This window comes from Belonocnema kinseyi, chromosome 9 (assembly GCF_010883055.1).
Source record: "Belonocnema kinseyi isolate 2016_QV_RU_SX_M_011 chromosome 9, B_treatae_v1, whole genome shotgun sequence".
Taxonomy (NCBI): domain Eukaryota; kingdom Metazoa; phylum Arthropoda; class Insecta; order Hymenoptera; family Cynipidae; genus Belonocnema; species Belonocnema kinseyi.
In genome coordinates, this window is record NC_046665.1 from 64,383,791 (window position 1) to 64,410,364 (window position 26,574).

Sequence of the window (26,574 nt, forward strand, 5' to 3'; positions counted from 1 at the left end):
AGACGTGGTTATGGCTGAAATTTTACCGCGATTTCGCTGGAAGCGGGTGCAATTTTTCAGATTAGCACCCGCTCCTGGCGAAATCCTGCGGTTGTCCTTATGTCCTTATATATACATTTATTTAATTTTACATATCAATAGTACTATTTTGACATGTTTAGATATTTAAAAAGACGCGTGAAATTGTGTGCATGCTCCCTCTGGATTGTTTTAAAAAATTAGAAATACGTGAGCAGCTGCGTACCATGAAAAATGTGTTTTTTTTATACATCGCCGCTAAATTTGTTCAAATACACAGAAAAATAAATGCGTTTAAAATAATTATATTTTAATTCAAATCAATTAATCAATAAATATTTTTCATAAGAAAAAATGTGTTCTTGTACATTTTATTCATAATTGTCAATATTTAGTAAATTGGGTTGAAATTAAATGGCTTTTGCAAGTTTTTGGCACAAATTACGATTTTTGTGGTTTTTTTTATTATGAATTGTTTGTGATGAATAAAATAATACAAAAATAATAAAGTTAGAAAGTCACGGCGTTATTCAAATTTTTTAACTTGTTTTCAATTTTTCAGTTAAAGCACGGCAATAATCAACTGAATTTACCAGAAATAATTGTGTGAACCATTTATCATTCTTTCTAGTAATATTCTCTTAGAATAAGGCTAGAAAGTTGCAGTTTTTTCTAACAAATTTACACTTTTTGTCCTTTTTTCACTTACAGAAAGTTGCAGTTTAGTTAGACACCGTTTAGTTAGTTAATGCAGTTTAGTCAAAAATATTATTGTTTAAAACTGTTTTTCTTCTTTACTAATTCTAAGTAGTTGCTGTTTTTCTGGAATTTGAAAATATTTTTCCACATTTCACTTAATGAGATAATAATTAATGCAAGATAACAAGCAACAATTTTTCACAATTTATTATTGCTTATAACTATCTTCTCTTATAAAATTGCTAGAAAGTTGCCTTAATTCTGAACTTTACTTTGTTTTGTCTCTTTAGTTATAAACAAATAACGAATAAACAGCAGATAGAATCATTTTTAAACAATCTCTTTCTTTTTTATAAATATAATTTCCTGAAATAGTTCTTGCAGTATGTACTGATGTCTCTTAAATATTAAGGTCTGCTTTTCTTGTTTTTACCATTTTTTAAAATGTTTTTGAATCGTTATAAACGAAATAAGCGTCCGATAAAAAAACGCCTGTAAATTCATCTCTGAAGAGAAGACAGTTAGAAACAATAATAAATTTGTTAATCAATTATGTTTGTTAACTTGAATTATTTATTATCTCGCTAATTAAACCGTGGAAAAAAGTTAAATATTTCAGAAAGAAACAACTATCTAGCATATTTATAGAAGAAAGTTATAAACAATAATCATTTGTTTAAATCACAATGCTTGTTAAATTTCGTTAATTATTTCCTTGTTCTAAGTTCTTAATTTACAAAAAGTCAAAAATTTTAGGAGAACCCGCAACTTTCTAGCACTATTCTGAGAGAGTTTTGTTTTAATTTATTACAGGCAATTTGTATGTATTTAAAAAAATCGTAATAAGCGGCAAAAACACGCAATACGCTATTTTCCACGTATGTGGTTATTTTGAGACCCTATAAAGTAGACTTATGGGGTCGATATTTAAAAAGAAATTTTTAGTTCTCATTCTATCACTAATTGTGATGGAAATGTTAAGTTTCAACTCAATTAACGGGATAATGACGATTGTGAATAAAATTTACAAAAATGGATTTTTTTAAACCTCTAACTTAAATATTTTTGAAGGGGTTTTTTGACGTGGCATCAAAAAAATATGAGGGTGATATAAATAAAAATTAGAAATAAAAAATTTGGACAACTCTGATGCATAATTCAGTAAAGTTTCCAAATTTTAGTCAACTTCGTTTAGAAATTATAAATTGAAAAGCCCGATGTCTTGTCGCGCGCCTCTCGCAAACTACAAAATGAAAAAATCGTAAATAATGTGAATCTTTTTTAAATATTTAAAGTTAACAGGTATCACTTGTATATAATTGAAAAAGATCAAAATTACGAGTATCATTTTAGAATTAAAGATTTTGAAAATCAATTATGTTTACTTCACGAGTTTTACATAAAAAATGTTAAGCTTTTAATGAATATTTAAATTATTGATAATAACGGCTTAAATTTTTAATTTTTTACATGCAAAGATGTATTATTCTCTTAGTTTTTTATTTTTATAATCTCTTGGATTACCCTTATTTAAAAAATTCATTTTGGGCTGTTCAGAAATTTATTTATTTTCAAAAATCTCATTGCCTGAAATTGTCATCTTTTTGGCAATCATCCAACAATACTTAATGAGCGATAATTCTAACTTCAAGTTTCCTATCTCTTATTTTTTTAAATACATAACATCTGATGTTGTTTTTCAAGGGATTTTAGACGAACCGTAATTCACTTATTACACAAAATTTTCAAAATAAATCAAATTTATTTCCAAGACGCGGATGCGAAATAAACTCTTTTTGGATAAATTTATAAATAAATATAGGCAGAACCGAATAGTTACGAAATTTTCCAGACTAAAAGATTGAAATTTATTAAAAAATTGAAACGACTTTTTTCCATACAATTCTGTTTTTGATTAAAAATCGTTTCTATTTTTACATAAATTTCAAGCTATTAGTCTGGAAGATGTAACTATTAGGTTCTGAAAAATCCAAAAAAACTTTCTCCTTTTGCAACATTCATAACTTCAATGATTTTAATGATATTAAGATGTACTTTTTTTTAAATCATTTATAATAAGGCGTAGTTTCGATGGAATATCGATAGAATTTAGAAAAAAAATTTAGATTCATCAATTTTTTATTTTTTTGTTATAGAAAGAGATCTCCCTTAGATTTCGAGAAATAATTAAAAACGTGCGCCGAGACGATGTATACGTTGTCTTCGAGTGCTAAAAGAGATCCCATTTTTATATTCACAGGGCTTTTAGAGTGCTTTGTAAGCTATCCGTAGGAAAAATTAAAGAAAATCAAAAACTGTTATCAAATTTTTTTTTAAAAGCCAAAAAGTTAAAAAAAATTAAATATTTTTTAAAATTATATCTTTATATGATTAAATAAAAATATGTATATACATCTTCATGCAATTAAAATAACTAAAGTTATGGAATCTCAAAAAAGGACTAAAAGTGTTAATTTTTTCAAAATATATTTTAGGGTTTTTCTTTCAACACCTAACAGAAGTTTCAACAGAATTACTAAAAATAGATGAAGTTCAGCATATTTAATATATTGCGCTTTACCTAAGTATTAATTTTCGAATGTAGTAATATACAATGTTTCACCGTTTTCGAGAAAATCGATTTTGAAATATCCGCCACAATCCATATAGAGTTTGGCTAAACATACTTTCGATTGGCTCCCTGCACTTTTTTGTTTTATTTTTTAGATTTATTGTTTTTTTCGTAAACCAATTTTTTTTACACAAATGTTACTAATTATTTTCATAATTTTCACAGATTATATTTAAAATTAGAAGTATGAACGAGGTTCTTAAAACTAAAACCTGTTATTTGAAAAACAAAAAACTATCCTTTAAGTCAAGAACGCATTCATATTTCGTACCTAACAAAGCTCATACTTATAATTTCAAATATAATTGGTAAACATTCTGAAAAGAATTAATAACATTTAGAAAAAATATTATTTGCAAGAAATATGCTAAAGTTAAAAAAATAAGTTTCTCCTTGAAAGTATCATAAAAAAAAGATTACTAGCATAGTTTTTAAAGATTATCAAAGGAAATTATTCTCATAAACATTTTTATAAATAAAGAACAAAATAATAAAACGCAGGCAGCGAGAATCGGACTCGCAACTGGTGGCGGATATTTCAGTCATTACAAAAGTTATGAACCGAAATTAAATTGACATTTGCCGGTCTTCCTGTGTTAGATACTGCGATTCTGATTAACAATCGCAACTGTTTGGTGGAAAATTAATTTCTCTTGATTGAGGATTTAAATTATTTTGTTCAAAATTCATCTTTTTTAGTTGAAATCAAATATTTTTGGTATAAAATAAAAATCCTTTTTGGTTGAAATATCAAATATACATTTTTTTTAAATTTAATATTATTGTTCAAAATTAGGTTTTCTAGTTGAAAATTAATTGTTTTAACTGAAAATTTAACTCGTACATGTTTGTTTCAAAATTTATCTTTTTCATTTGAAAATTCATTTATTTAGTTTAAAACTCCTGTATTTTATTGAAAATTAAAATTTTTGGGAAAATGTTTAAGCTTCTTGGTGACAAATTCCTCTTTTTTGTTAATAAGTTTCTTTAAAGTTTCCAATATTTGGTTGCAAATTCATGTACTTTGTTAAAAATTCGTCTATTTTGGTAGAACATTCATCTTATTGGTTGAAACTGATATTGTAACTGTTCTATTTTTTTTCGAAAATTTATTTTTTTCATAGAAATTGAATCTTCTTGATTGAAAATTATACTATTTCGTTGAAAATTTACTTAGATTCTATTGAAAATTAAGTTTTTTACTGAAAATTTAACTATTCTATTTTTAGTTGAAAATTTATCTGTTTTATTTTAAAGTCCAACTATTTAATTATTCTATTTTTGTTAAGAATTCATTTCCTTGGCTGAAAAAAATATATTTAATTAAAAATCCGTTTTTTTCAATAGAAAATTTATGTTTTGTGTTTTAAATTCCTCTATTTGATCATAAATTCATATTTTTTGTGGAAAATTCATCACTGTGATTAAAAATTGACTTCTTTCCATGAAAATTGTTGGTTTTTTAGTTAATAATTAATTTTTTTGACTGAGGATGTAGTTATTCCATTTTTGTTAAAAAATTTATATTTTTAGGTGAAAATTAATCAAGTTTGCTGAAAACCCGTTTTCGTTTTGTTTAAAATTCACTTTACTAGCTGCAAATTAAACTATTATATTGTAGTTTTTCTTTGTAAATTTATCTTTTTTATTAGAAAATTTATAAATTTTATTGAAAGTCTATCTTTTTTTATCGAAAAATGATTGTTTTAAATAAAAATGTAATTCTTCTGTTTTTAATTTAAAAAATTTTTAGGAAAAAACTATTATGTTGAAAATTCATTGTTTTTTTTTAATATTTATTTTTCTAACATCTTAACTATTCTAATTGTGGTGGAAAATGGATCTTTTTTAGATGAAAATTCATCACTTTAGTTAAAAATTTGTTTCTTAGGTTCGAAATTTATCTTTTTTAATTGAAAACTTTACTAAAAGTGTTTAAAATGTATTTAGAAATACAATTTTTTTGCATTAATATTATTAATCTTCTAGGTGTATCATTGGCTTTATATCTAGGAGAATTTAGAAGTTGGGATATTCTAGCAACCCTGAACAAGACACTGTTTAATGCAAAAAATATGTTTCCTATTACTTTGACTTCTTTTACCATTTAAATAAAGCGCCCTTTCCAATTTAAAGTGATACATTTTGCCGCGAAATTTAAATAATGTAATTATTATTAACAAAGATAGAAAATACGATTTTTAATTCATAATTCAAAATTCTTAAAAATCCCCATTAAATTCTCAAAGCACATAAAGATCGAGCATATTCTCATGCTCGTGAGAATTTCTCCGAGCACTTAAACTCTTTAGAACACTAATACGTGTTGTCTAAAATCCCTTGAAAACAGCATATATTGTCCCTGCATAATACTGTTACTGCAAACTATTAAATGATCTAATATTTGTATTCAAAACCAATTTTCATTTGTAAGCGTTTTCAATAAAGAATTGTTAAAACTGAAAGGTTTTGATAATTTCAAATTCGAAATTGTATCTCTTCATGTAAAATTATGTCATTCGTAAACGTTTTAAATATTAAATATTTCTATTCTAAAAAATGTTTCCACATTAAAGTGTTTATTTTATTTTTGTATAGGTCATCGAGATGTAGCAGAGTTTTTCCCAGCGAGTTCTGTAGTCGATAAAACTAGAGTAGTAGAAGCACACATAATGAAATTTCCACTAATAAGCAAAATTCACAATGTCACCGAGGATGGTTCCAGTAAATATCTACCGTTCGGGTTGACAATTGAGATAATGTACAATCTTTATAGAAAGGAGATTTCCAATCCTGTTGATATCGATGCGTACATAGAGGTCTTGACAAAAATGAATCTGAAATTTCAATCCACGCATCAGGTCGATTGTGAACAGTGCGCAACAGCTGAGGAGCGGATTAGTGCGGCAAGTGATGTTTATGTTCAAAGCAAAATGCGAAGTCTTCATGATGTCCACGTTAATCAGGCCATAGAGTCTTACACCTGCTATCTTCAAGATGAAGGGTCGGCAAACTCATTCAATTCGGTCCTGGTTTGTTCGTTCACTCTTCATCACAGTTTACCAACTCCGCTTGTCGACGAGCCGACTTCTTACTACACACAACCACTTTGGACTTACGGTTTAACAATTCAGGCGCAATCAAAAAATCGCTCGACATGTAAACTCAAGACCTACATGTGGGATCAGACTCAGGGGCGAAAAACCGGCAATGAAATCGCATCTTGTTTATATCAATATTTACAAAATTTACCTCCTAGAATCAAATCAGTAATCATATATTCTACTTCCTGCCATGGAGAGAGTCGACGCAAAAACCTTTCCAGGATGTTTTTGCATTTACTTGCGAATCACAAAACTCTACTGGCCGTGAACCATAAGTTCTTCGTGGACAAACATTCCCCAATTGAACAAAGTTTAACTAATGATTGGCTAGAAACGATGAAAAATCATATTGGTAGCATCGAAGAGCCATCAGATTGGTATGATGCGTTTGCTGTAGAGGGTGATGAGCCAGATTATCAACGCGAAGTTCTTGTTATGAAGGCAAAGAATTTTTACGATTTTGAGTTCAGCGAGGCTCTGGCGACACATAGTGTTAAGAAAGATGAACCTTTAATATTGGAGAATGTTAGATGGTTGCGATATACAAAAGAAGGAGTTTATTGCAAGTATAGTTGGTCAAAAACTGATCCATTTTGTATAATGAAATTCGAGGTTCATAGTCTTGGCAGAAGAAAACTGAAACAGCTTGAAGTTGTTCCTATGACTGAGAAAAAGAAGAAGAATCTTTTGAATCTTTTGCCTTTCCTGAGCCCTGGTGTACGCAGTTTCTACAAAGGTTTACCAGCTGTTGAGAATGGCCATTCTTCTTATTTGAATCTGAAAGACTGCAGTTCTCGAAGGAAGGATAGAGAAAGGTCTTGGAAGAGACCCTTCGCAAATATCGATACGCAAGAAAACAATGATGAACTTTCAGAAGATAGTACTGTTGAAGAGGAATTGGATTTGAGAATCAGTGGCCCGGAAGTGGACATTATAGATCTCGAGGAACCACCCAAAAAGTCATTCAAAAAAGTGCATAATAAAACTCATTTTAATCACCTGCAAGGCATGGTTAAGGAAGAAAAGTCTGAGGAAAATCATGAAGAAGTGAATTCGAAATATTCTGGCATAAAAACATACCATAAATCAAAAGATTTAAAAACTGTATAATTTTCATGGAAAAAGGAATAGGGGATTGATTATAAGTTACAAGGGGGACAGTTTGTAAATAGTAGTTGATACTAGGAACTTGTGAGTTTAAATATATGTTTTGTTTAAAAAGTGTGGCTAATACTACACCCTGGAATATACAGTACCGGAAATTTAATAAAAAAATATTACAAAAAAACGTCAAATCTCGATGTTCAAGAAAAATTTGCTCAACTTTGGAAATAATTATCATTTTTTAAAATTCTTTGGCGCATTTTGGTGGCAAATTTCCATATTATTTTTCTAAATTCTTTAAATATTTTCAAAACTCTTTCCTCACATAAGGATTTTAAATAATCAAAACAATATTTTTAGTATTATTACTAAACTTTAGTAGAATATAATAAATAGTTATTTTTAAAGAATTGTAATTATTTACACATTCCTGAAATTTGGATGCTTTTGCACCAAAATTCGACCCTAGGGAAGGATCTAGAAAAAAATTCGAAAACTATCTTAAAAATTTGGAAGAATACTATAGACTTGTCTTTAAAATGCGCTCAATAATTTCAAAATTACCCTGAATTATTTTCAGAGTTGTTTCAATTTTTCGAAAACATCGAAATTTGACGTTTTGACATTTGACATTTTGCCTTCGAATATTCAGACTATTTGGCTTATTTGAGGAAAATTTGTAATGGCAATATTATAACAATTAAGGCACATCAGTAACAGGTGTAAAAATAGGCATGCAGATTATTTTCGCTCATTGTGTAGTTCTTATATTTTTTAGAATAAAAAGTTTCGAAATTTTTATGAATTTTTTTACTGCTTTAGTTATAATTTTTTTAAGAACGAATATAAACAGAAATCTAAGGAGCATTTTCACGGTTTGTTTGATTTCGACTTTAGCATTCCATGCCATCCTTTTATTTCATAGTATAATAAATTAATATGGAGTGTTACCGGACATTTTATATGATAAAAATTACGCAAAAATTTGATCATTATTCATTTTCATTTGTAATAAACCAGACAAAAGATTTCTGAGACAAACTTTGAAGTAGGTAGAATATGTGTATTAGAAATGTTTTCATTTTTAATGTTTCTCATCCAAAATTATTTGTTACTTTGCTCATTTTGTAGAATATTTCAATTGCAAAAACATGTTTACAATTTGAATGTTCAATATGACGATAAATATTTTTCAATCTTGGAAAAATGTGTTAAATTGTAATATTTTCATGTATTAGTAATTTAAAACACTAGGTATATAATTTCAGACACTTTTACTTTGAAACATTATACTTAGTTCTAGATTTCTGAAACTGTCAAATTTGAATCGCTTCGGATTGAAAATGATTTATATTCAAACGTTATAAATGTTAAATTAATTAATTTCGAACGCTTTAAGTAGAAATAATACATTCGAAGTTTGGCTTTTTGAAATTTTGTATCTGAAATCATTTCATTTCTAGATTCTTCAATAAAAAATAAAATTATTTAACTCCTTTCTAATGAAATTGTCCAATTTTCTAAATTTCAGTCTGAAACTTATAAATTTTGGGAGCTCGTAATTAAAAAATTCTCATATATTTTCAATGTTAAATTATGTAATTTTAAACGCTTTTATTTATAATTTATATAAGTTCAATTACTTTTCGTCCTATTAGAAATCTGGTTGTTTTTCAAATTTTATCGATCTTAAATTGATTTATTTAGAACTTTTTCAATTCAAAATCGATCAATATATGTATATATTTTTTAATTTTAAAGGCGTTCAACTCAAAATTCTTATTATTTAAAAAAATTAAATTGATATTCAAGAGTTTGGTTAATAATTAATTTGCTGCAATTATGTAGAACATATTCATCATTATTTTTATTTAAAGGAAAATGGTATTTTCACAAATTTTTTTCTAATCTAAAATTGTTTGATTTGGAACGTTTTCAATTCAAAGTCGTGCAAATTATTTGATTAATTTTCAAACTCTTTCAATTCGAATTTATGAAATTATTAATGATTATTTTTAAACAAGTTTATCATTTTATTTAATAATTTGATTAATAATGGATTCAATGCTTGTTAAGGAAAAATCATTTCATTTTTATTTAAAAGAAAACTCGATTAATTCGATAAATATCGATAGTACCTTTTGCCCCGCCCACCACATCTGCTTTCTAAAAGTAAGGTTAGGCTGGGTTATAGGCATTTGGTGTTTGCGTTGTTTGTGAAGTATCTGAAAGTTCAAGTTTGTAAAAACTGAAATATGTGAAGGATATATGTGTTTCTTGTTTATGATTTATGGACTGCTTGTTTTCAAATGGATTTGGATTTGACAAAGGAAAATAGGCTTGCCTCAAAACCGTCGACTTCTTTAATTGTTTCTGAACAAGGTAATTCTTACGTGTTTACAATTCAATTCTCAAGACTACATTTTATAGATTGAAATATACTATATAGATCATTTATTTTTATAAAGCCGTGGCTATGCGTACCGAAATTTCGGTTCGAACGAAGCTGGAAAAGGGTCTATCTGTACTGAAATTTCGGTACAAATAGTCAAATTTTTTTTGTATCTACAGACACATCCTTATTTTCATAATATAATCTGCTTCAGATAAATATTTTATGCGAAAAAATTGTTTGCTTTCTTTTGGGTTACATTTTACTGTCTTCAATTTGAATTTTTAAATTGATAAACTAAGTTACAACTCTATTGAAAAGAAAGACTACACTGGAAATCCCGTTTAAGTGAAGTTGTGGGCATGGTTGTAAATGGCCTTCACTTAAATCGAACACAACATTCGCCGCTCCGAATGTAAAGCAGACAGGGTCGGGTGAATCATTTCTGTTTAATTTCGAGGCATGACCCAACCAAAGCTCGGAGAGTGCAGCCCTCTTGTTATTTATCACACTCAATCACGCTTAATTGAGCAGCGATCCCCGCGTCACAAATTGCGGGATCATCAGTTCGAGGAACGACTTAAATGGACATCCTGAATGTGATTCCCACTGTACTATAATTACAGTATATCATGTAAAAATAGTAACTTTTCAAAAGTAGAATAAAATAAGGGTCTGTACTTAAATTATGTAACAGATCATAGGCCCTATACAAAACCCACTTCCGTCCTGTAACGAACATTAACCAAATACCCCCCCCCCCCTTACTTTACATAATTTGTGGGTTCAAGAAATACACTCGAATTTCAATTTTTAAAGCACGGTTTTTGTTCTGACCTTCGACTTAAATTAAGCGTCTTCGAACATAATCGCCAGGGCCGTGTCGCAATGTGGCGCATCGTGACGCAGTATCCAACTAAGGTACTGCGCTTTATCGCTGTGCTACTTGTTTTGTGATGCATGTGTGACTACAGTCATCCCCCCCCCCCCCCCCCCCCCCCCCCCCCCCCCCCCCCCCCCCCGCGGCTCGTCTAATTCGAAACCGCGACCAGGCGTAATTCTTGAAACGCATAAATCGCATTTGCTAACATTGACCAATTTTTTATTTTGTCTGGCCATTAATATTTAACAGCAATTTTATTTTGCATCACCTTATTTAATACCTTATTTCAGGAACAAATTTAAAATTTATTTATTGTAAACGAAAAAAATGACTTATACCGTAAAAGATGACTTTTTAACAAATTACTAGAATTTTCAACAAAATAATTGAATTTTTAACCTAAAAAGATGAAGTGTCGACAAAAAAGCGTAATAGCAGTTATTTCAACCAAAAAAGATGAAATTTTATTTGAAAGAAAAAAGAATTTTTAAAACAAAAAGACGAATATTCGACAAATAAAGATTTTTCTGTCATTAAAGAAAAAAGATTCATCTAATTATTGAATCTTCAAGCCAACAGATGAATTTTTGCATAAAAATTGATCTTTCAACCAGAAAATATTAATTTTCACAACCAAAATTAATTTTCAATAAAATAGTTCAATTCTCAATCAAAGATATAAACCTTAAAAAAAATGTTTAACGCAGTCGAATTTTCAATTAAAAACTACAGTACTAGAATTTTCAACAAAATAATTAAATTTCCAACATAAAAAGATGAAGTCTAAACAAAAAAGCGTAATAGTTGTTATTTTAACAAAAAAGATGAAATTTCATTTAAAAAAAAAGAATTTTTCAAACAAAAAGACAAATATTCGACCAAAAAAGATTTTTCTGTCATAAAATAAAAAAAGGTTCACCTAATTATTGAATCTTCAAGTCGAATGATGAATTTTCTCTATAAACATTGAATTTTCAACACAAAAATTAATTTTCAATGAAATATTTCAATTTTGAACCAAGGAAATAAACCTTCAATCAAACGAAATTTTGTTGAACGCATTTGAATTCTCAATTAAATAAGATCAGTTTCCAACCAAATAGTTTACGTTTCAGCCAAAGAGATGAATTTTCTGCTAAAAATATGAATCTTCAACAAAAAAATGCATTTTTAACCAGAAAGTATTACTTCTCACCACAGAAATTTCTACTCAAATGAAGTACACAAGCGTAGTTTATGGTCTTCTGATATATTTTCCAAATTTTCAGTCGGATTTTTCATTTACAAAAAAAGTTCTAAAGTTCAAAGAAAATGCAGTAAACTAAAACAGTGAGGTCGGTAATATAGGTAATGTAGAATTTTCTGGCTATGTATTCAATTTTTGTGCAGTAAACTCGTATTTTGGCTTGAAGGTTCAATACTTTAGGTGAACCTTATTCAATACATAGGCGATCAGTTTCCTACTAAAACAGATTAATTTTTTTAATCAAGAAGACAAATTTTCAACAAAAAATGTATTTGAATTTTTTTTCGAAAAACGATGAATTCTTAACAAAATTGTTGAAATTTCATCAACAAAATTTAATTTTCAACCTAAAAAGATTAATTCTCAACATAAAGTCGTAGAAGTTGATATTTCAACCAAAAATATGAAATTTCATTCAAAAAAAGAATTTTAAAACCAAAAAGATAACTTTTAACAAATAAAGATTTTTCAGTCAAGAATGAAAAAAGGTTCACCTAAAGTATTGAACTTGCGAGCCAAAAGACGATTTTTCTGTAAAAAAATGTAATTTTCAACCAAAAGAGATGAATTTTCAACTAAAAATATGAATCTTCAAACAAGAAAAATGATTTTTTAACAAAGTATTGCAAACAAAATTGTTGAATTCTCAAGCAAAAAGGATTAACTCTCAACTAAACAGTTACATTTCAATCCAAGAAAGATGCAGTTTTTACAAAAATAAATGAATTTTTTAATTAAAAAGACAATTTTTCTAAACAAAAAAAAAACAGTTGAGTTTTTAACCATATAGTTCCATTTTTATATAAGAAAGATGCAATTTATTCCAAAATAGATAAATTTGTAAATTAAAAAGACGAATTTTCAAAAAAGTATTTGAACTTTCACGCAAAAAAGATTTCAATTAACTTTTTAACACAAAATATTAATTTTAAACAAGTAAATTTCCTACGAAATAGTTGAATTTTTAACATAACAGTTGATTTTTCTACCAAAAAGAAATACTTTAACAAAACTGTTGAGTTTTTAAACAAATAAAAACATTTATAAATAAAAAGATAATCTTCAGGAAAAAGCAACTGCAAACAAAAATAAATACAATACAAATCAAGTATTAACGCGAATATTATATCTGAGTTACCGCAAAACTTCATTGAAAAAATTAACTAATTTTTCGCTGAATAATTTTTCATTTTCCTTGAACATTAATAATTAAAGACCAGAATCATAAACTTGTAACATTTTTAACGTAGAATCTTCAATAAACGAAATAAAACAATTTCAAATTAGAATTTATTCTGCTTGAAAGTTATTTCGAGTTATAGTTCGTTTTTCCATCATCAGGTTTCTTCGGCTCGTAAAATTAAGTTTATATTAAATTTCTGTACAATTACTGCACCCTGAGCTATTACGTAATTTGAGTTTGCTTCCTAATTTACAGTTTTTATTTACGTAGATGCCACAGCGGAAAAAGAAGTGGAAGAGGAGGGAACGTCTTTCAATAATATTGAATATGAAGAATGCGATTTTGACTACGCAGATGTGAAAATCGAGTATGACGCCTCAGGATACAGTCACGCAGACTCCTTTGTTGACGTATCCGAAACAGTAACGAACTCACAAGATCCTTTGCTGTTAAATGATCCCCTTTCATTAATAACCAATGGCGAAGAAAAAAAAGAAATCTCTGACAACAACCTCGGTGATGATAAATCATCAAAAAAGTGGACAATACTACCTTATTGTAACCAACAATGTCACGTCAGGGTTACAAAACCTCAACAAAAGAATCTTTTCAACAGATACTGCCTTGAAAAAACGTACGATTCAAGATTGCGTTTTGTGGAAGGAATGATTCAAACGAATGATCAGTGTAATATTCCCAAATTCTATCTGACATCTCCTGCGTCAAGACCAAAAGAGATGTGCAAAAAGTGCCTCGGTATCACTCTTAATGAGTCTGAACATTTTTTGGACATTGCTTATGCGCAATGGTCATTTACGTATAAAAGTGAGTATTTCAAACTTTGTGTTAATTTTTTATTACTACAGGCTTCGCTGTTCCACACTTTTTGTAAACTTTTTTTTACGTAAAAATACTTTTTTCAGTAAAGGGACACCCTGATATAATGTTCTGATAAGTAATTTATTTGCCTTTTATTGATATGTATATTTCCAGGGTGACAACTTGACCGGAAATTTTATTAAAAACCGGGAATTTTATTTAAAAACCGAGAATTTATTTTGAAACCCGGTAACTTATTTCTGATCACAGCAAAATCCAAGTTTATTATGTTACGGATATATTTAGTATTTCACGCTTTATGGATCTTAGATTTTGTAGATTATCTCAGTTTACTCTGATTGAATCATAATTTATTATTGTTCAACGGTACTTAATTTTTTAAACATTAGTTAGTTTTATGATTTAAAAAGAAAGCGTATCATATGATTTAAATAATTGAATTTTCCTAGAGTTCGATTTTGTACATTTTTATCTATACTTTATAAGAAAAAGAATTCGTACTTTTTTCCATTATAAGAAAAACTTTTTGCAATTTTTTGCTCTTTGAGATTTGTTTCGCTGACTTAAGTTTGATAATCGAATTGGTGATAGCCCAAACATAGAGAAACAATCATTTTTCATAACATGGATTTATCACGTTTTATTCACTTACTCCTCATTTATCCGGCTCGAAATAGGGAATTTTAGAAAATAATTATTGTTTTTATTTTAGGACAGGGAGTTTCCGGAAAGTAATACAATTTTTAAAAATCCCTGTTTCAAGTCGGAATTCGTCACAATTTAAAAGTTCCCTCTAACAAATTTAAAAACAAAAAAAGATACTTCAAGTAGTTTTTAGAGTTCTTCTGAATAAGGATAGAAACTTTGGTTACACTGTTCGTTGCAAATTTATACTTTTTTAGTTACAAATTCAACTACTTGCGGTTAAAAGTTACTCTTTTGTTACAAATTAATTTTGTTGTTTCAAGATTCATCTCTTTTTGAAAATGTAACAGATTTTTAATGAAAAATTCAACTATTCTATTTTTGGTTGAAATTTTATCTTTTTTTGGTAAAAAATCGTCTATTTTTTAAAAGTTGATATTTTTTGTTTAAAAATTAATCTATTTCTTTGAAAATTGATGTGCTTTATGGAAAATTCGTCTTTTCTTGTAGAAAATTAAACTTTATGATTAAAAGTTCATGTTTTTGGTAGGTATAAAATTGACCTATTTCAGTTGAAGATTCGTCAGTTTGTTTGAAAATGAATTTCTCCAACTGAGAATTTAACTGTTACATTTTTGGTAAAAATGTAATCTTTTCTTGTTCAAAATTTAACAATCTGGCTAAAATTTTGCCTTTTAATTAAAAATTCAACTATTTCGTTGGAATTTCACGTATTTTTGTTAAAAAATCGATTTTTTGTATGTAAAAAAATGTGTTTTTTAAAAGTTAATCTCTTTGTTTACATACTCTTATTTTCGATTAAAAATTCAAGTATTCCAGTTAAATAATTATCATTTTAGTTGCAAATTCATCTTATAGGTTGGAGATAAAAATACTTGGTTGAAAATTATATCTGTTGTTACAAATTAATTTGTTTGGATGAAGATTCATCGTTTTAATAAAAAATTGATTTCTTTGTTTTAAAAATGAGCAATTTAACTAAAAAATGTTTTTTTCTAGGTTAAAAGGAATTTTTATCATCAAAAATTTAAACATTTTCTTAGAAATTCGTTTCTTTTTTGGTTAAAAAATTTTGTTTTCAACTGAAAATGTAAATATTGTTTCAGTTGAAACTTTCATAAGTTTATTTTAAAATTCACCTCTTTGGTTGATATCCTGAAAATTGTTTTATATCCTAAATTATAAAGTTTTTCAATTAAAATGACATATTCATTATTGCAACAAATTTCAAAAGAGAAATTCGGTTACTCATCTTTTGAATGAAACAATTCGATTATAAATATACAATAAAAACGTGAAGAATAGAAGTGTAAAGAACATATGAAGGAATGGAATGAGCTTTTATAAATTAAACTTGAATTAGAAGGACGGCTTTTTTGTCTAAATCAGAAGAAAAAATACAAATATTCTAATAACTCGTTTGGTTTGTTTTTTAAAATTTGTTGCAATAATCAGTAATAATCCCTTATGCTAATCGAGAAACATCGCTGCTTTTTAGATGCCCTTGTGCGGTTTAAATACAATTTTTTAAATTGTCTTATAAATTGTTGAAAATATACATGTTTTATTTGAGTGCTTTTCGCTGAAAATAAATATTTTTGACAAAAATCATCAAGATTCACAATTTTCAGCAATTTGACATTCTTTTACCGTTTTACACCAGTATAGTACTATATATAAAGCAGTCTTTTTAATACCAAAATATGTAATTTAAAAGATTAAAAGTTTCGCATAACCTTTACGTTCTTTGGTTTTGTTTCCGTTTTGTACCGGAAATTTGTATTCTTAAAAAAATAATTTGACTTAAATGATTTATTTTTTTTTAACGTTTTACATAAAAATGTTTTATTTTAAAACAATAATCATTATAGTTTGAACAATATATGCAGTTTTAGAACATTTTCAGGTTATATTAACTTTTTTCACCGAAAATAGGTTATTTTAAACAAAAATCATTAGATTTCGAAGAAGATTTACATTTCTGAACAATTTTCTGTTATGTTAGTGGTTATCGTTGGGAATTTTGGGAATTGAAAAAAAATCATTATGCTTAAATTTTAATGATTTTTGTGTACAAAATAAAATTTATACGCTTCAGGAATTTCAAACTGTGTTTGTGTGTTTCGTCGAACATGCTATTTTCAAACAAAAATCATTATAATTTGAATTATATTTCAAATAAGTGTATAACTTTGTATGAAATTATAGATTAAGCTAACGGTTTTTGCCGGAAATATCGATTCAAGTTTAAAGAAGATTCCCTAGTAAGACCGCATATTCCCTCAATATTTCTACCATATTTCCTGCAACATCCGCAATATTACAGGAAATATGGTAGAAATATTGCTGGAGTGTCTCTGCCAAGTTTTTACCAAAAAGTATCCGCTAGATCTACGGATACTTTTGGTAAAAACTTGAAAAATTATCAACTTTATAGTTCAGAAAAAGGACATAGAGACACTCCAGCAATATTCCTACCATATTTCCTTTAATATTGCGGATATTGCAGGAAATATGGTGGAAATATTGAGGGAATATGCGGTGTTACTAGGATTTAAAACTTTTGAACAATTTAAGGTTATGTAATATATTTTCAGCGGAAATACCAGAAATTGGTTTTTAGAAACAAAAGTCTTTCAATTTCAAAGAAGATTAGCAATTTAGAACTATATGTTTTTTTTGTAATATTAGTGTTTTTCCTTGAATATTGGGTTTTGCGATTAAAAAAGTATTATTCTTATTAATCTGATTATCATTCAGTGTCATTAAATGATAAAGTTTTGCACAAATTTTGGGTTTGGTTGGCATTTTATACTTGAATTCGGTACTTTTAAGGGCATGTGATACTTACAGTTTCCCCGGCTTTTTTTCCACAAAAATGAAAATTTTTAAAAACTGAATTCGGAGATGCTATAAAATATCATAACGGACGTCCCCGAACTCTTTTTTGAGGGATAATAACAAAAAAAAATTATTGTGCAATATCATCTCTGCCTCTCCGATAATCTGGAAATTATTTATGAAATAAACTTCTTTGATTGCCTGCAAAAAGGGTTAGTTCCGGGAGATTAGATACTATGTTTATTTGCAAGTCCAAAGTTTTCGGCCAAAAATATTGTGCAGTTTGGAAGCAACGCTCGGGTGAATTGTAACACACATAACCTCGAAATATACACGCAAGTTGTTAGCAATATCAAAATTTTTTTGATAAAAAAACACAAAAAAAGTATGTGGGGACGTCCGTTAGCATGTTCGCTATCATTTCCCAAATTTTTAAGACCAAATATTGATTATTCTAGAAAAAAAGCCGTCGGAACCTAAAACTGGTAAAATCGATACTAATTCCTAAGCGCTGTGCAAATTAATCAGATTTTGCTAAATTAAAACTTTTTTGAATTAAACCAAAAAAAAGTGTGTGGGGACGTCCGTTAGCATGGTCACTATCATGTCCCAAATTTTTAAGACAAAATATTGATTATTAAAGAAAAAAAGCCGTCGGAACCTAAAACTGGTAAAATCGACAATTTTCTAAGTATCACATGCCCTTAAGAAAGATATTGGTATTGGCTGGATATTGGATCGAGCAAAAATCATTTGACTTTAAACATTAATCTTATCATTTGGAACAACTTTGGGTTATACAGGTGTTTTTGATTGGAAATAGAAAATTTTTGACGAAAATGTGACAGTTTGATCGTTCATACAAAAATATTATATAGTAATTTTAAAGTTGACATAAATTTCCACAAATTATCAAAAATATTGTCGTTGCTCTTCTTTTTCATTATTTTAGATAATAGATACGTACGATGTTTTCTATTTGGATTTAAATAAGCAGTATAATAAAGTATAAATTTGACTTGGGAGGAAAAATTGTTCAGAAGAATTATAATTCCAAACATTATCATAAAATAAATTTGCAATAAAATTTATTTTTTCAGATTCTCTACAATCCAGAAACGAGACATTGAAACCGGGAACAGAATCAAGTCTAAAGAGAAGACACGTTTCTGATAGTGTAGAGCAGCCTTGTAAGATAAGGGCGTACAGCCCTACAGAGACGATTAAATTGAAAGAAGGAGATCTGGATATCGAATATATAAAAGTCGAAGCTCAATCATCCACAGAAGTAAATCTCGATGCTGGGCCTGTGGATGTTCATAAAATATCCAAAAATTCAGATAACGAAGTAACCCACGATAATTGGACTCCTCTACCTCGTTGTGGAAGAAAGTGTCATATGTTAGTCAAAGAAGAGGTGCAAAAATCAATTTACAGCTCGTACTGGAGAAATCCTGCAACCAATTTAAGAGTCGATTTTCTGAACAAGATGACAAAAATGGAACTAGAAACGCGTTTTTCTCCACCAATATATGTTGCGAAATACTATCTTGATACAGAAAAAAGTCGACAGGAAGTTTGCAGAGAATGTTTTCGTCATGTCCTTGATGAGAAAGATTATTTTATTACAACTGTTTTAGAAAAAAAGATGCTCGAAATCAACGAGCGAATGAGCAGCTATAGTAAGTTTTTGTTTTTGTCTGTAATTTTGTACATTTCTTAGCTTTTTTCTTTCAGTGGTATTTTTCTTTTCAGGCTTATTCGGCGAAAATTCACAAATTACTCGCCAATACGTGACAGCGAATAAAAAGACTGGTAATGGTTAAATTATACATACAAAATTGGGGATAAAAGTCTCGTGTGCATCTCTATTTGTTTTTTTTTTTCCTCTTTTAGATGTTTCCTTGGTTCCAAAAGATCCAGCGAGCGGATTGATGAGAGTTGGTTCGATAATTCAGTGTTCATTTAATTGTTGTTTAAGGATTAATGAAGATGAGCAGAAGCAAATATTCAATGACTATTGGAAAAATGCTACATACAAGTCAAGATTTGATTTCGTACGTAGTGTGATTGAATTTCAATCAAACCAAGCTCATTTCTATCTTAATACGAGAAATAGTCGTAAAGAAGTTTGTAGGCGCTGTTTTCGTCAAATTCTGGGAGAGTCGAACTGTATGATTACAGATATTGTGGAGAAAAAATTCGAGTCATTGAGAGGTAAGCATTTGTTCCATTTACAATTCCACAGTATGTCTAGCCTACCTGGAAAATCTGGAAATGCCAAGGAATTTTTTCGAATACGTGCCTGATTTTTTTTCATTGCAATATGAAATTGAATAACTACTCTATTTTTGTTTAAAAATAGATCGTTTTTAGTTGAAAATTTAAGTATCTGATCAAAAATTCATCTATTTTCTTGAATATTCGTTTTTATTCGTAGAAAATAAATCTTGGTTGACAATTCATCTTTTTTTTCAAAATATTTTTTTTTCTTCAAATTAAGGTATTTCATTTTTTATTTACAACAATCTGTTTCAAATTTTTTCACTCTCTTGACTGGAAAATCTTTCTTAGTTGAATATTCAACCGTTTTTAAGTAAAAATTAAAATCTTTTTTGGTTGAGATATCAATTTTAGTTCAGAATTCATCTTTTTCAAAATGAAAATTTTGTTATTAGATTCAAATTTAAACTCTTTTGTAAAAACTAATTTCTTTGAGTAAAAATTCATCATTTTAATCGAGAAAAAAATTTTGTTTAAAAATAAAGTACTTTGTTGAAAATTTGTTTTTTCTTTTGCTGGAAATTACTTTTTTTACTGATTTAACTATTCCGGTTGAAATTCTATTTCGTTAAAAATTTTCTAGTTAGAAATTAATCTTTTTGGTAGAACATTAATTTTTGTTGCACTAAAAATGTATTTATTCAATCTTTGGTTGAAAACTAATTTTTTTTTTTAAATTCGTCGTTTCGCAGAAATTAAAGTTTATGGTTTAAAACTCAATTATTTAAGTTGAAAACTGCTCTTTTTTACTTCAAAATTCAACTATATGGTTGAATATTTATCGGTTTTAGTTGAAAATTCATGAATGTTGAAAAATCGATTTTTTTTTGTTTAGACAAATAAGTTTTTTGTTTGAAAATTCATCTTCATGGTTAAAAATTCAAGCATTTCAGTCAAATATTTCTTATTGTGGTTGAAAATTCATCTTTTTGCTTCAGAGTTACTCTTGTTAAAAATTCATTTTTTTAATTTAAAAATGATTGATTTAAATTTGAATGTTAATCTTTTTAGATGGAAATTCAAGTAATCCAGTGAAATATTCATAATTTTAGTTAAAAATTCAATTATTTCATTGAAAAAATCAGTTTTTAATCAAAAATGGAATAATTATTTCAGCATTAAAAAAATTAATTTTCTACAAAACAAGCAAATTTTCAATCAGTGATGAATTTTGAGTTAAAATTATGAATTTTTAACTGGAATAGATGAATTTTATAACAAAAAGATTAATTTTCTGACAAAAAGATTAATGTTCTACCAAAAAGATTCATCACTTTGGTTGAAAATTTTCTTTTTTTCTTGTACAAAATTAATTTTTTAACTGGAAATATAATTATTCAATTTTTGGTTGAAAACTGACTTTTAGTTCAAACTTTAACTATATGGTTGCAAATTTCTCTTTCTTGGTTGAAAGTAAAACTTTTTTGTTAAAAATTGTTGAAAATTGATCTTTTTTAGTTGAAAATTCAACAAAAGGGTTGAAACTTTTCCCTTTATTAATTGAAAAATCATCTTTCTTGGTAGAATTCTTTCTGGTTGAAAACGAAATATTTTTACTTAAAGGTTAAGAATTTAAGACTTTTTAAATTGAATTTAATTATTCCTACATCAGTTTTACCTAAATATGTACTGAATTTGAAGTATATGAAGATACAATACAATTTTTTTCAATTATTCAAATTCATGAACTTTAAAGACAAATTCAAGAAATGATTAATTATGTTTTCAGTATTATTTAATTATTTAATTTATCGATGGCGCTAACATATGCAAGAATATCTTGTAAAATAATTCGTCAAATCTTTCTAAATTAAACATATTAATTTAATCCTTGAAAATTGAAAAAAACAACATTATTTATAATAATCTCTCGAAACTGTATACATATTCCGAGTCAATTGTTTTAAATACAGCTAAATATCTGAATTGCTCTATACTATGAAAAATTATACCTTTAAAAACTTGAGACACCTGGAAAAAACTGTAATTGTGAGGGAATTTTTTCCCTAGAATTTGAGGAGACACCCTGTTCCAGGTATTTACTAAACATTCAGAGACTCATTGCATATTTTAATACTTTTTAGCAGTTAGAGAAAAGCCTAATACGACAATACCTGCCATTGTTGGGCCAGGAGTTACAAAACAAACCCATCTCGATAATAGATCAGTTGAATTTGGAATAATACAAAATGTTGAGCAGGAATCTGCAAAATTATCTTCCTTAATAACACAAGATCTTTATTTGCCGAAACTTGACGAAAAAGAAAAAGGGGCAACAGGGCAAAAGGAAAGAAAAGAGTACCAGCAAAAGTAAGTTTTGGGTTTTATCAAAACATTTCAAAGATTTAGAAAGATTTAATCACAAAGGTTTCACAATGTTTCAAAGATTTAAAAATATATCAAGGATTTCAAGCAAATCTTCAAGATTTCACAAAGATTTTGAAGGTTTCAAAAAATATCAAACATTTCAAAAAGATTTTAGAGATTTCTCAAAGATTTGAAAAAAAGTGTAAATATAGAAATTTCACAAAGGCCTGTGCAAATATTTTAAGAATAATGTACCTTCAGAAGTTTCCAATAATAAATCATACAAGTTTTAACGTTTTTAGAATGATTAAACATTGAAGACATACAATATTTAAAATGCTTCAATTTTGACCTGTGAAAATGGCAGTGAATGTTTTTTTTTCGTACAGAAATCTAATTTTTTAATAATAAAATCTATTTAATCACATTGAATTTCATTTGCTACATGGAACGACACCTCTAAATAATTTTTATTATCTTTAAAATGTCTAGAATTTTCATTCATAATTATAGTTTTGAATGCGCAGTTCTGAAATAGTTGAATTTTTTAGGCCTTGGAACTACATTTTTTAGCTTCAAATCTTTAAATTCGCAAATATTTTTTTTAAAGTTTCTTAATTTTTAAATCGCCAATCAAGAAAGTTACTAATTTTGTAATGTTTAATTTATTATGTTAGCTTCTCTAACTAAATAAACCTAATTTAAGAATGTACATTTCTTAATGCTTTTTAGAATTATTAAATTAAAACTGGCATTTCATTTGAAATTTAAAAAAAAAACTTTAAATATTAAATATTCTAGTAACCCTTTTGTGCGTATTAGGGTGGTTAAAAATATTTTTTTGTTTATTTTTTTCGAATAAATATAAAAGTATTTATAGGTGGCTCAAGCCCTGTGAAGTTTTCCTATAAGAAAAAAGACGTTTTTGTACATTTTATTCAGAATCGTAAATATTAGTTGAATCTAGTTGAAACTCAACACTTATCTTAACAGTTAGCTATTATATACGAATAATATATTACTTTTTAGATACCCCCCATAAGTATATTTTATAGGGTCCTAAAAAAACCTCATAACTGAAAAAAATGGATTTTGAGAGTTTTTAGCGCCAATTATGATTTTTATGCTGTATTTTTTTAATGCAAATTGTTTCTAATACATAAGATACCACCTTATACTGCTAATTAGAGGTTCAAATAAATTGTTTAAACAATTTATCCTTTTTAGCAATTTTCTCTCAGAATAGAGGTAGAAAGTCGCAGCTTTTTCAACAACAAAAAAAATCGACTTTTTAAACAATTTCTAATCAGAGTGAGGTAATAGTAAATTAATATTAACAAATATAATTGTTTACACATTTCATAATTATTGTTAAAAATAATATTTTTAAATAATGCTGGAAATTAAGTTTTTTTCTGAATTGTTCCACTTTTTATCCACTTGTCACTTGGAGTGAGTGAATATTTAATTCAATGCAGCTAAAATAATCATTTAAACAAATTGTTATTTAATTTAGTTTCCTTTATATAGGCTTCAGGGTCCAGTAATAAAAAAACTGTGTTTTTTAGCAGACGTTTCGGAAAAATTGTCGGGCATTCTAAAACCTTTCGATCTAAAACCGCCCTTTCGTAATGTGAATTACACTGCCCAGCAAATTTTAATTTTTTTGATGCAAATAAGATGGCATCTAGTGTTTTCAAAAAGATTTTAAATGCTGAACACGAATCTGGGTTCAAAAACTTCGCACACGTCACGTTTTTGAGAAAGTAGGGTTTGAAACCTCTAAAAACGGCGTTTTTAGCCATTTTCGAAAAATTGCAGAGCTTAACCATAACGTGCTACAAACATCTCTAATATCAAAAATTAAAGGATGAAACAAGCCCTTTCAAAGGGGCCCTATGTTAATTAATCGCATGCGCCCTTAGAGCGGGGTGTGTGTTTTTGTCTTTCTAAAACTTTTAATTAACCTTGTACTATATCAACTGCCAATATTTAAGCAAATCCGTTTGAATTTTAAAAATCGTCCGCCATATTGAATCCGCCATTTTTAAATTTTTTAATGTAACTGCATTAGGTATCTTCACTTCAACCATCAGCTAACTTCATTTTGTTAAAAGCTGAGGGGAAAACAATGGATCAAATGCATGGAACAATACTTTATTTCTGTAATATCTTTGGAATTAATTTTCATCATTATTATTTTATTAATTATTAGTTTTTACGAAGATATTAGCAAAATAAGGCAAAAATGAACTGAATCCCATTCATTTGGTCCCTTGTTTTTCCCTCAGCAATCTACGACGTGAAGTTAGCTGTTGATTGAAGTGAAAATACCTAATATTCGTAATCAACGACCCTCAAAACTCCCGAGTAACAAGTTTCAAGCGAATACGATCAAATTTTGAAAAAAAAAATCCGCCATATTGGATCCGCAACTAGTCACTGTAGTTATAAAAGATGTGTTTTTCAAGAAAACGAGGGAAAATTAAATTAAATTTATCTGCAGTGATCGGCAACGAATGTTATTAGTGCAATAGTGATGTGATGATTTTCTTACACAATTGCTAAGGTTAGTAATGATATATTAAAATATTCTTTATTAAAAAACTGACGAGATTAGAGAAATTACGGATTACCAAAAACTATTTTTGAAACCAGTTTTCGATTTTACACGTGATCTTTTTAGATTATATAATTCTTCAATTAGTTCATTTATGTTTTATTGAGAATTATTTGTAATTATTCACAACTGATTAGATTTCACTGTAAATTATTTATTTCTGTAATATTAGAAAACTTATTGTACTTCGAACTAACAACAACAAAAATAATTATACAACAAAAAGATTCACAATCAGAATTTAATTGATAAAATTATATATATATATATTATATATATTATATATAATATTCTCTTTGTTTAATGGTAGAAATTTGCGGTTTTTCTGAAATCTTAAACTATTTGCCTATTTTTCACTCGGAGTGATTTAATAATTACTTGGCTCTGAGTGAAGTTTGACATAAAGTGAAAAATTTAAAAGCATGCTCCAATCTAGCATTAATATAGAAGAAGAGCGTTATAGACAATAAAAATTTGTTTGAGTAATAATTTTTGTTAAATATAACTAGTTATTACAACACTCTAAGTGGAAAATGGACAAAAAGTTGAAAATTAAAGAAAAAAACGCAACTTTCTAGCTATTATCTAAAAAAATACTATAAAGAACAATAAATTGATTAAACAACTATGTTTGTTAACTTGCATTATTTATTACTTTACTAACTAAAAAGTGGGTAAAAAGCAAAATAAAAATAGAAGAAATCGCACTATCAGTATTAATAAAGGAAAGTATTGTTATGAACAATATCAATTTTATTAAATAATTATTTTTGGTAAATTAAATATAATATAAATTGGACAAAAAGTGGACGTTTTTTTTAACCGCGACTTATTAACTCTATTCTAAGAAAAAATTTCTATAAATAATAATCAATTGCTGAAAAGAGACGCTACTTTACACGTCTGCTTAGCAACCTCAAAATGCTAAATTCCTCACGAAATCATTATTGCAGTGTGCTAACTTTCGTTTCATAGATGTCCTTGATTATTTTTCACGCAAAATTGTATATTATATCACAAGTAGGGTTAAGCTGATCTTAAATCACGCTTCGAGTGATGCAAGATATTTTATTCGACACTGCCATTTTATGAGCCAATAGATCCTCCTAAAAAGTTGGTGTTCAATAGCCCTTTACCTAAATGGTGCCAGAACATCATATGAAGCGATGATTTTTGGGGTACTAAATCTTGTTTTGCTTCTATTACTTTTTCACTTGTATAGGGGTGGCATTTTGGTATTTTTTCCATGATTTTGATTGTCCGAAGATTTACATTTGCAACACTTTGCGACGTAATTGCTGATAATTGAAGGTTTTGCGGATTCTATTGTTGTAGATCAGGGCTCGTAGCGCGGGAAAATTCGGCCGCAAATATTCATTTGCCACATGTCTCTTTTCCACTGCCACGAACCTCAACTCAGCTGTATCAGTGAGACGGAATTTTTCCGTGCCGAGTGATTCGGTGTAGTGAAGGAAACGGGGCATGTGGCAAATGAGTATTTTGGACCAAACTTCCCCTCGCTGAAGGCCCCTGTTGTAAATTGTTGTAGTTGAAAATATACGATTGATGTGGGAATCATCTGCTTGAGCTGTAATTGGTAACTTTGTATGGCGTGAGAATTTAAACTAGTGCGTACCGAAGTAAAATTTGAGATATACCAAGTGTATACATATGAAACCGGTATTTTTTCAAGAAAAAAACACATTTATTTCAAGAGAATGATAACAAATATTTTATTCAAAGTATGCGCCCTCGC

The 26,574-nt window shown here is 28.0% G+C and overlaps 2 protein-coding genes across 4 annotated transcripts in view; both read left to right on the top strand.

Moving 5' to 3' along the window:
- LOC117179667 overlaps positions 1-8,356 on the top strand; it is a 37,623-nt gene extending 29,267 nt beyond the window's left edge. For both annotated transcript variants that reach the window (XM_033371685.1, XM_033371686.1), the window contains one exon: positions 5,948-8,356. In XM_033371685.1, the coding sequence (XP_033227576.1) occupies positions 5,948-7,563 (1,616 nt within the window). In that variant the 3' untranslated portion in view covers positions 7,564-8,356. The remainder of the gene's footprint in view (positions 1-5,947) is intronic.
- A 1,391-nt stretch (positions 8,357-9,747) lies between these two features.
- The window catches only part of LOC117179583, a 48,247-nt gene continuing 31,420 nt past the window's right edge, over positions 9,748-26,574 (top strand). Inside the window, exons 1-6 of one of the 2 annotated variants that reach the window (XM_033371537.1) lie at positions 9,748-9,939; positions 13,532-14,086; positions 18,709-19,290; positions 19,364-19,423; positions 19,505-19,825; positions 21,976-22,201. In XM_033371537.1, coding sequence (XP_033227428.1) covers positions 9,867-9,939; positions 13,532-14,086; positions 18,709-19,290; positions 19,364-19,423; positions 19,505-19,825; positions 21,976-22,201 — 1,817 coding nt within the window. In that variant the 5' untranslated portion in view covers positions 9,748-9,866. The remainder of the gene's footprint in view (positions 9,940-13,531; positions 14,087-18,708; positions 19,291-19,363; positions 19,424-19,504; positions 19,826-21,975; positions 22,202-26,574) is intronic. The other variant, XM_033371538.1, reaches the window with a different exon arrangement.